The 11,168-nt window shown below is 50.3% G+C and overlaps 2 protein-coding genes across 7 annotated transcripts; both read left to right on the top strand.

The window, feature by feature from the left end:
- The first annotated feature begins 154 nt into the window (after nt 1-154).
- LOC112281787 (chlorophyll a-b binding protein CP26, chloroplastic) lies at nt 155-2,343 on the top strand. The gene is given in 6 exon segments (XM_024518676.3): nt 155-549; nt 825-909; nt 1,053-1,360; nt 1,561-1,647; nt 1,837-1,987; nt 1,990-2,343. Coding segments are annotated over 4 exon segments (510 nt in total). The 5' UTR covers nt 155-549; nt 825-909; nt 1,053-1,276; the 3' UTR covers nt 2,178-2,343.
- A 3,359-nt stretch (nt 2,344-5,702) lies between these two features.
- LOC112281296 (zinc finger CCCH domain-containing protein ZFN-like) lies at nt 5,703-10,702 on the top strand. 6 transcript variants are annotated; one of them, XM_090250121.1, is made up of 8 exons: nt 5,703-5,925; nt 6,810-6,973; nt 7,203-7,265; nt 7,558-7,677; nt 7,874-8,164; nt 8,657-8,971; nt 9,117-9,705; nt 10,395-10,702. In XM_090250121.1, the coding sequence occupies exons 1-7, from the start codon at nt 5,703-5,705 to the stop codon at nt 9,504-9,506; spliced, it is 1,566 nt and encodes a 521-aa protein (XP_090106247.1). In that variant the 3' UTR covers nt 9,507-9,705; nt 10,395-10,702. The 6 variants fall into 6 exon arrangements, with proteins under 6 accessions (XP_090106247.1, XP_090106250.1, XP_090106249.1 ...); XM_090250124.1 differs by having other exon boundaries at nt 10,378-10,702; XM_090250123.1 differs by having other exon boundaries at nt 9,117-10,244.
- The last annotated feature ends 466 nt before the right edge of the window (nt 10,703-11,168 follow it).

Genomic DNA, 11,168 nt, shown 5'->3' with positions numbered 1-11,168 from the left:
TAACACCCTCAACGAAACGTTCACCGAAATAAGTGCTGCAATCATCCCTGTCATCAAATGCTATAAAATTAGGAGCTGCTGCGCTTTCACTGTGTTGAGCTGATGCTTCTCTATATTTAATCGCATTCCTGAAGGAGAGTAATCGCCCTTAGAGTCACAAAATCTATTGTGGGCAGGAGAGCAAAATCTTAATCGCCGTTAGAGGTTCGTGTGCTCAACCAAATGCGATTAGCCTAGCTCCCAGTCACCCAAGCCCGCCTCTCTTCCCATATTTTTCTTCATAATGTCCGCAGTATCTACTCCTTGTGTATCCACAATAATTTTGTCCCCGTATTAGTTATTGGCCTGCTGCAAGCTTAGATTCGGTATCCACTTTGTGAGGAGCGATGGCAGCTATGGCAGCAGCGAAGGTTTAGTTTTTGGGCCAGCACGTACTGGCTAGCAGGAGCGAGGTGGTAGGTCAGAAGCCGGGTGCCAAGCGCGCAGTGTCTCTGCTCAACTTCGGCAAGCAGGACGTCGAAGAACCAGCAACGAGGAGTTGGCAAAGTGGTAAGTTAAGTTTTCAGTGTCTAGGTCGGGTTAACTTGTGTATGGAATCTGCGTGGTATGAGGACGTTACAATGCAGGGTTGGAGCTAGCGGACGTGGGTGCCTAGCACAAGGATTGGTCGAATTCTGGTGCAATTGTGCGTCTTTCTTACTTGAATAATGCCTGAGTCTAGTACCGATCATATTTGGCTACGGCTGTGGCTCGTAACGCAGCCTTACGAACAATGCGACTTGTGTTGACTATGGATATGTTGCACTTAACATTGAGTCATGCAGGTCCCGACAGGACCATCTACTTGCTCGAGGGTCTCTTGGCTAAGAACGAGATCCCCGAGTATTTGACTGGGGAGGTCCCTGGAGAGTAAGTAATTCTCGGTTGTAGTTGCCCTGACTTTCATTCAAAATCTTCAGGTCATCAAGATTTTACCTCTATAAGTTGTAACGAACTGGTTGTTTCCTTGTGAAGGAGTGTTCTGACGAGACAGTGTTTCTGTGATGGTGCAGCTATGGGTGCTACCCTCTTGGTCTGTCCATGAAGTCGGAGGACTTCGACAAGTAAGATATTGTTAGGGAATCTTATAATTCTTATAACTCTCTTATAATTCTCTTGATCGAACGATAGTGAGTACATTGTAGTGGATGAGCATTTTTTGAGACTAAAGTCAGTACCAATAATTTGCAATCACCGCACATACCAAGCCTATGAATTGATCCACGCCCGGTGGGCTATGCCGGGAGCCGCTGGATTCGTTCTCCCCGAGGCGTTCAACAAATTCGGCGCTGTTTGTGGGCCTGAAGCTGTGTGGCGGAAGGTTCTTCACCTAGTGCAATACTCTCTGAGGATATGTGTTTGTGCAACATGAGGATTAGTCTTGTTCACTGAAACGGTTGATCGGCGTGTCCGTGAATTTGTCATCGTATTTAGAGTCCATTGCTGATGATTTTAAAGAAGGTTTATTTTTCCACATTTTTACGGTTTGTTGTGTCGGTGACTCTTGTGTCATTTGCACAGACTGGAGGTTTGCTGCTGGAAGGTGACTCTATCAAATATTTCGGAGCTACTATTCCCATCAATCTGGCAGCCGCAGTGATTGCCGAGGTGATATTGGTTAGAGGAGCCGAATTCTACAGGTCGACTAATAAGTCTCCATTGGGATCGGGAAGCGCTCAATGTTATAGCTACTGCATGCTTCATCTCCGTGAAATGCGTCTCTAACCGATGGTTCCTGATGTTTCGGTGGTCATTATTCGGAGTGCTAAACTGCTTTCGCAATCATGTGACGTGCAGGATCTTGACCGACTATACCCAGGAGGAGCGTTCGACCCTCTGGGTCTTGCCAATGATCCCGAATAGTTCGTCTTGTTGAAGGTGAAGGAGATCACGAACGGTAGGCTGGCTATGTTCTCCATGCTGGGGTTCTTCGTCCAGGCTTACATGCCTGGCCAGTCCAGAACTTGGCTGCTCACTTGAGCGATCCGTTCGGAGGCAATCTGCTGACAATGATCCAGGGATCAGCAGAGCTCTTCCCAAGCCTAAAAGAGATTTGTCAACATTACCTTGGTCCTGCAAGGTTTAGACTTTGTTTAAATGTATGTAGGATGGTATTTAGGTGGATACGACGTGCTTAGTCATCGTGTACTTCTGGCTTGAGCTTGGCCCGAGGCTAAATGCTGACAGTATTTTTTGAGGTATGACTGCCATTTTTGAAGTGTGGCAGCCAGTTCATGTGTGCTGAACATGCTTAGAAACGGGTGGACAAAATAAATCCTTATCCCAATGATTATGCATTTTCAATCTGCCTCTTACCTCCGTGCTCGCTGTTTTCAGATCTTAAGCAAGCCACAAATGTCTTTCACATTTGCGGTGAACAATGTGCTCACCGCAAACCCATTACGCACTGAGACGAGATTGCTTAAATGAGCTATGTAAATACGTCGATTTGTGGACAGCAAACATATAGGTAGTTTTGTCAAGCATGATTGCCAGTAAAATCATCATAACAAGGCTTTTTGGATCAGCATGGGAGAGCGACTTCGCCATTGCAGAGTGCGCATGTCCACAACTGCATGAAAGTTGGAGGGATACGCCTTTATCAGTTGTCGTGACCAATTTGGAGATGATTTGTTATAAACAACCATACATCTTGCAACCCCGATGTCACTTTCTAGGTGGATTAATGACTGACACTTGCAGTATTCACTTACCTTTCAATATAATACAACTCTCCTTTCGATCTGAGGACAAAGTAGCCAATGTGTGAAGACAATTTCTGTCAACAAACTTATGTAACCTGTACTGCCAACATACTCGAGCACCATTCAACAACCATGTCCGGCTTAATTATCGTCATGTACATGAAAGCTCCTAGTACTCCAACACTATACCATGCAAATCGCGCAACTGGATCAAAACGTTGATGAAGCACGCTGCGCATCCTGGGGCTCTCATTCCACTCCGTCATTACAGATGATATTCCTGCAATGCCCACCCACGCCACCTGCATAAATACACATCAACGCTACTCACGTACTAACACTGAGCACATGTCACTACATTTCTGGTGCTCTGCATTGAGACAGAGATTGCGTGAGGTTTTGAGTTGACGACTAGCACGTTCTTATCGACCTCGGCCGTGAGCTGCTCCATTCGACGCGTCCGCCCACCAGCTCTCTCACCTCTACACTTTCAGATTCACCTTCAGCGTCAAAGCTGCCCGTGTGCGTTCATCACTGTGGTCTCAGCCTTGTGGCCATTCCTGTGATATTCCCAACTCCCCGTGGACTCGAGAGAGCGTCGTGCGGCACCTCGTCCACTTGAGCAGGTCGATACGAATCTGAAGCGTGGCCATGATCGTGACGCCGGCGTTGCGGCCAACGAGCCCGTGAAGGTGGCGCAGCACCTACGAGGGCTTTGCCGCCACTCAGAATCCCCTTATGGCTTTTCTCACAACGCAGCTGCAGTTAGAATGTCCTCGCATTCTTCTTAAAGCTTAGTCCTCCGAAAGGCGCACACGTCTTCATGGGCATATATATATATATATATCCATATATATATATAAATGTATATATAAACCATTACTTAAAAGTATGTATATGATGCATTATTTTGATTTTCGTTATTAAAAAAGTATAGAAAAATCCAAAATATGAAAAAAAAATCAACAAAATTAAAGAAATCAATAAAGACTGATAGGAAGTGGAAAATGAAAAATAATATTGGGATTGAATTATTGGATGTGGACTGCAGAAAGGAATCAGAAAAATCACAGGAGTTATTAAAATAATGGAAAACCTGATTTAAAGTTGACACACAAAAAAAGTATAATATCAACAATTAGTTAGATGCAATTCAACAAATTTGATTTCAATTGAATAGACAACTTTATGATACATACATTTGTGTACAACAATACACTCATAACTTTACAAAGGACGATATTTTCATGGTTGATTTTAAAGACTAAAATACACAATAATTCATACATGAACAATATTTCTCCACTTCAAACAAAAAAATTAACAGAAACTTTATATAAATCCATATGAATATTTCTGTGTATGTGAATATAAAACAATAATAGATGTAAACAGAGACATGTATTTTTGTAACGATCTAGAATTGACATCATGACAGAATTTGAGACGAAATCAATCTATGGAATAACTCGATATATTTTCTAACTCTACTTTTCAATCCACATCCAATCAACACTCAATTTAATTTCTAAAACTTGATTGAAACAAATCGTTCACATATCTATCAACACCACTGTATCTGTTTGTGTGTGTGTGTGTGTAGACATATATATATATATATATATATATATAATGTCAATATCTACTATATTTTAACAAACAGTGAGATACTAATCAAATACTGTCAAAAAATAAAATAACCATAATCACTGTTTCACTGTCTATGATTTTAAATAAACATAGTTAACAATGAAGACTCAAGGAAATGCAGCAAACCTCATTTCGACATCACTTTCACAAATCACAACACAAATCAAGACTTCAATTGCACTCGGAATGTTTTTCTTCAAGGATTCGAAACTTCATTTTATACTTTTCTTCTTTTCGAGGAATTCATCGGTGAATCTTCATGCAGAGCAATTCATTGTTGGATCGAGGATCTTAGAAGGAGGACCGGATTGGACATGGATGTAGAAGCCCATTGATAGGGGGCCAAGAGGGGAAGCAAAGAGGCTGGGGCCAATAGCAAGCGGACCTGGAAGCTGTAAAGGGGTGCTCAGCACCTGGCCTTAGTAGGAGGAGGAGGGGGAGCAGGAGGAGGACGAGGAAGCTGTGGACCATACAAACGCTCTGACACTAACCCATCGAAGCTCAGAATACACCATGCCACTCTCGCTCCCCCAACTGACGACTCATTCATTCCCAGGATGCGTGATGACGGCAGCGGCACCATCTGGATGGTACCCGCGCCCAGCGGCCACGACCCCACTGAGGCACTCCCTGTGCAGGGTGGGCACAGGGTGCGGCGGCAGGAGGACGGGTAGGGGACGGGTGGGGGAAGAGAGGGAGGGATGGATGGAAGGAGACTCGTCGCTCGAGGACCGATGACCACAGCGTCCACCACTGGAAACGCACAAAGCAAGACGACCAGCCAATGGCCAGCTTGCTATGTAGACTAGACTAGTGGCAGCCAACTCCACATCAACGAGTCTTGTGCCTCCCAAGAGGGCGAGCGAGAGGGAGAACGAGCCCCCTCACGTCTCACTCGCCCCTGCCCAGCCCTCACTCTCGCTCTCCCACCTACCCTTCCCTTCCCTCACTCTCTGCGTTGCATTGCATTGCTGGACCCCTTCCTCTGCCTGCCTGCCTTCCTTCTTTCTCTCCTTCCTCCTCTTCCCCATTCCAGCAGATTCATCGCCATCAGCATCGTCGTCATCATCGCAGCAGCATTCGCACCACCACCAAGCAGCAGCACCTCCAGCTCCGCATCGCTCCCCCTCCACACCTCTCCCCTCACTCTCCATCGCCTCCTCCCCCCTCCCTCTCTGCTGCCTTCGTTTCCGACTCCCCCAATCTCATCAGCTGCGCTGCGCGTCGCCGATTGTTGGCGCCTGCGCCGCAGAGCGAGGGGGAGTGTGTCGGGTTGGCATCGAGCCATCCCTGTGCGGGGCATGGTAGATGGAATTCTTCGCGCCAGCCAAAGGGGCGCCTTCCTCCTTTGCAGCAGGCCTTGAGGCACCCTCCGCCTCTGACATCGCGCCCGGCTCCGGTCTTCAGCTCTACGACGATTGGGGCGGGCACTCTCAGCATGCTGGCGGGGCGCAGCGTTCGCCCCCCGAGGGCGGCAGCGGCAGCAGTATCAGCGTGCTAGACGCGGTCGGGGCGTCACATTCTTCTGGAGGTAGTAACGATGAGCGATTTGGTCCGATTTGGGGCGTGGGGTGGTAGGATGGCAAGTAGAGAGGTCACAGCCCGAGTTGAGCTTGTCAGAGGGGTTGCACAGTGGGTGTTGGGTGTGAAATTGGCGCTGTGGTACGATCTGGGTGGTGTGGTGTGGTCTTGAGGTGTGCGATTGGATCGGCAGTGGCCAATTGCCATCGGGAGGGATGTCGATTGTGCATGTGGGGGGTCGGTATGTGTTTGTCGGATGTGGGGGAACTTAGGATTCGGACCGGGTGGCGTGCGATGAATGTTGGTCTGGTTGATTGTGGAAATTGTGCGGCGGGGAGGAGTGTTGAGTGGCGATTACGGAACGTGGAGGGGTTGGAACTTGTGGGGTGGTGAAGTGGGTGTTTGGGTGCGGGAACTACAGCTCCGAGTTTCAGATGCGGTCGTTGTGACACGTCGATAGGGGGGGGGTTGCAATTGGATCGACAGTCCCCTCGTCGCTGCCGGCCCACGACTCGGTAGGGGCCGATGCTTGGTAGAGTGCCGCGGTCGATCCGATTGCGTGACGCGAGGGTGTAGAGCGTCCCTGGGCAATGCGGGGTTGACTGTGGGTGTCCGTGTTGGGTGAGCCCGGGAGCAGGGTAGCTGATGGCGCGATGGCTATGGCGAGGTGTTGGGAGCAGGTCGTTGGATTTGTTAGTATTGTGCGTCCCAGGACACATGGGTTGGTGGAGACGCCTGGATGTGGCGCAGGATACAGCAGGCTCCGTGCGCACATCTGGGCAGGGAATGACGCAGAGTGGTGTGGGGAGGTGAAAGACTAGGGCTGTGGGGATGAATTGTATGTGGGAAGCTGAGTGGAGGTGTGTGTGGGCGTGTGTGGTGCGGACTTTGCAGAAGCAGGGTGGGCGATGGCGATGCAGGGGCAGGAGGGCGTGGATGGAGGTCAGGGGCCGTACCCCGAACGGCCGGGTGAGCCCGATTGTGTGTACTACATGCGCACAGGGTTGTGTGGGTTCGGGATGACTTGCCGTTACAATCATCCTCCGAACCGCAAACTGGTGCGCTTTCTAGTGCATGTTGAGTGTGGGGTGTACGGTTGCGTGGGGGTGTGGTGGAGTTTGCAATTAGCGTTGGCATTGCGAGGATTGAGATGTGAGGGCGGAGGACGGGGACAGGGAGAGGCGCAGAAACGCAATTCAGTTGGGGTGGTTGGTGGGTGGAGCTTGGCGGGGGCGTGGAGTGTGGGAAGCTGACGATTTGTGTGTGTATGTGTGTGTGGTGATGCAGGCTGCCGCAGCGACGCGGGGCAAGGGCGAGTATCCCGAAAGGGTGGGGCATCCAGAGTGTCAGGTAAGGGGAAAGACGACGCGAACGTAGGAGTGGGGATTGATGGGCTTGTGACTGGTATGGTATTGTGGGTGGATGGCGTGGATGAGCTTGTGCAGGCGGTGAAGGTGGGCATGAATGTTTGGCAGGCAGTGGTCGGGCTGGGTCGTGGAGTGCGGTTTGAGGGGTGGTGATTGGGATAGGTCGTCGGGCGAGTGATATGCAGGAGTGGGTGTGGTGTCCGGGGTGGTGGGAGTTGGGAACTAGCAGCGGTGGTGCTGAGGGCAGGGGTGGGGTGTGTGGCGTGAGTGTGCAGTATTATTTGAAGACGGGGACTTGCAAATTTGGAGCCACGTGCAAGTACCATCATCCGAGGGAGAAGGCGGGATCCACAGGGCGCGTACATTTGAACGTGCTAGGTCTTCCGCTGAGACTGGTGGGTAGGGCGGAATCGGATGATGAGTTATTGTTGCCGGGTGGCTCCGTTGTGCAGGGTCGGGTGTCGTTGCCTCATGATTTGGGAAGTTGTGTGTGTGTGTGTGTGTGTGTGTGCGAGGGTTGCGAAGGGTGTGGGAGGATTGTGGGAGCGGGGGAGTGGTCAGCGGGAGTAAGAGTGCGGTGGTGATGTGCAGGAGGAGAAGGAATGCGCGTACTACATGCGCACGGGATCTTGCAAGTACGGGGTGACCTGTAAGTTCCATCACCCTCAGCCGGCGACGGTGGGAGGAATGGTGCCACTGCCGTTCGGAAGCGGTGGAGGTCCGTCTTCTCCAGCGCCTCAACATTACCCACCGGGAGGCGTGCCGTCGTGGCCGTTGACGAGATCACCGTTCCCTCTGCCTAGAATGCAAGCGCCTTCGAGTTACGGCACAATGATGCCGTTGCAGCAAGGAATCATGTCGATGGCGGGGTGGAACTACCAAGTAAGTGTGTCGGGCAATGCGAAGCATGGAGTGGACTTGGTTGTGTAGGGGGTGTTGGTAGTCCAGTCGGTGTGCGAATGTGGGTAGAGCGTAGTGGTTGCGCGTCGGGTTGGTGGTTGGAGGTGGGGGAGGAGAGAGGGAGGCGGTGCGAGGACGGGCATGGTGTGGTGAAAGTGAGAGCGAGGAGGAGATCCAGAAGAATGGAGGCGGTGGTAGTAAGGGCAGTGGAGCATGTGATGCGATGTCCGTGGGAGGTGTGAAGGTGAATGAGCAGAATGGAGGGTATGCAGAGCGGAGGATGGTGGAGTGAGAGGCGATGAGATTGCAGTGTCGGATTGCGTGCATGATCGGAGGAGGTTGAGTGACCGGGAGCAGGGGAGGTGTGGGTGAATTGGGGATGGTTGAGGATGTAGGAGTTGGTGGATGAAGTGGGAAGTGTGGCAGTGGTTTGCGATGTTGTGACATGGGTGAGCGTGACGTTGCATGAAGCAGGGACCAGTCGGGCCGGCGGAAGGGCACCAGCAGGGGTACGTCTTCGGAGGAGCGCCGCAGGGAGAGCACGTGTCGGGTTACGGTCCTTACATGCAAGGGTCATCAGCAGTGGGACTTCCCGCTCATCAGGCGACGCAGGCGGTGGGTGGGCAGGAGACTGTGTTCCCTGAGAGACCCGGGCAACCGGAGTGCCAGTACTACATGAAGACCGGGGACTGCAAGTTCGGGTCGACTTGCAGATATCATCACCCGAAGGATCGCGCCACTCCGTCACCGACGTGCCATTTGAGCCCCATGGGTCTTCCTTTGCGGCCTGTAAGTATAATGCGTGGACGGGCGGGATGATGTGGGGAAAGGGTGGGGGTACGATGAGTGCATGGGTTGGTGCGGGATGTGGATTGTTGGGGGGATGGTGGACGAGCTGACAGGTGGGGTGGGGTGCGTTGGGCGATGGTTGCAGGGGAATCCTCCGTGCTCGTTCTACAGTCGGTACGGTATATGCAAGTTTGGACCGACGTGCAAATTCGATCACCCGCTGGGAGGGAGCTTGACTTACAGTCCGTCGGCGGGGTCGCTGACGGATTTGCCGGTGGCACCGTATCCAGTGGGGTCATCCCCGATGAACCTGGCGCCTTCGGGATATTCAGAGGTTCCTGTGGAGCGGCAGGATGCGGTGGAGGGGGGAGGTTACGGGGAGGATGGGAGCAGTGGGGGTCATCATCGAGTGGGTCGGGGGAATTCGGAGGCAGCGACGGCGAGCCCGCCAACGGTGGGCGAGGGGGGAGGTGGAGTGGGAGGCTCGGGAAGCGGGAGCGGCTCAACTCAGGCGGAGAGTGTGAGCAAGAGTTAGAGGAGATTTTTGGAAGTGAAAGATAGACTTGGTCGTGGAACGTGGTGGATGTGTGGCAAGCTACGGACAGCTGGTCGGGTTTGGTGAAGCATGTGGAAGTGGCGTGGGAATTGGTGGCAAGCAGGCGAGAAGCAGGGCCAAGCATGGACGGAGCTGTGTTGGGGATTAACTTGAAGGCTGATTCAACCTGTAAATTGGTGTAAGGGTTTTGACCGTGTAGATGGCAACTGCTTTCTCTCTCTCCGCGTGTGTCGTGTTTAGCACGAGATGTCAAAGTTGTGTGCAAGAAGTGACGCATTCCTCCCCTCCTCCCGTCCTCTCCCGTCCCGTTCTGTGCTCTTGTTCTTGATTGGTCTCTTGCTCTAGCATCAGAGCTCTTTAGGTGGATACGTAGTTCCAGTTGGTCGGCATTCACAGTTCTCCCGTCCAGTGGAGGAAGGGCCAACTGTTTGCCCGTTGATGCGTTTGAAGCACGTTGAGCATTCTGTTTCGAGGAACGGAACTGCAAAGAGGAGATGATCGATGTCTCCGTATAATCGTACACTCACTTCGGTTTTCTGCCGGCCTCTTTGAACATTTTTCCTGTTAGATTTTCGTTTTTTCAGTCATTAAGCGCCTTTGTTTTGATACTTATTTGGGGTTCAGTGGCTCCAAGCGAGATTGGCACCATTGGAACTCATCGCGCTGTCGTCCCAGTTTCTAGCTGAGGGGACGCTTTCTCTTTTTAGTTATTTTATGGTATGTGTTTTTTTTAAAATTAGTCTTTTTTTGCGAGCTATCTGTATGTCCGGTTTTGTTCTTTTTATTATGAGTTCTTTTACTGGATGTTAATTTTGTGTTTTTGTAATGTCGTTGAAAATTGTTCATTCAGCTTGCGTATGTTGACAGTAACGGCGGCGCCCACATTCTCGGTCAGAGATGGATATGTTGTGCCTGGCAGGATGGATCAATTCTGCCGGCAGCTGTTGGAGCGACATTGATGGAACGTACACCGTTGCGCTCTATTTCGTGGTTGCCTCTGGAAGCCCAGCAGAGTTCAGTTTTGTAGATCGCTGCACAGCAATTGATGCTCTTTGGTGTATTAGATGTGGTAGGATGTCAGGTGCATGTTCAATCTTGTGTTCATTTCTGTACAGCTCCTCTCTTCCTTGTAGATTTTAAAAAATTTGACGTTAACGTGGAGGCTTTTAGATTCATTTTTCGAGTTGTTTGCATCGTTCCCTTTTCCAACTTGCATGTATAATAGTGGATACTTGTTTTCTTCTCATCACTGTTGTCTTGTGGAATAATGGGCTGCGTTTAATCTTTTAGTATTAGAGTATCTTTTTTGTTGGTCTTTTTCAAGATGAATTTGTTTCTGTAGTCAATTTTTTGTACATTTTTAAAAGAACAAAAAATTTCAGTTTGGCACTTTATATCAATTTAGGTTTATGAGATCTGGTTTCTCTTTCATTGGCTTTTGATGTCCAAAAGTAGAGGTTTGAATTCCTTTGACAAACCTTATTATTCCACCCCGCGAATCAGACATTCGGTGTGATATCCGATTAGACTCAACTTTGTTTAGAATTTTATGGGTGATCTTCGCGTAATTCCCATGTTGGCACAAGTGTCTTCTCCCCGATGACTTTGGGAAAACCGTAGTCAATGGATGGAGTGGGTCAC

This window comes from Physcomitrium patens, chromosome 4 (genome assembly GCF_059467195.1).
Source record: "Physcomitrium patens ecotype Gransden chromosome 4, ASM5946719v1, whole genome shotgun sequence".
Classification (NCBI taxonomy): domain Eukaryota; kingdom Viridiplantae; phylum Streptophyta; class Bryopsida; order Funariales; family Funariaceae; genus Physcomitrium; species Physcomitrium patens.
Note: the sequence above shows the minus strand (reverse complement) of the source record. Positions and strands in the feature narration are given on the sequence as shown.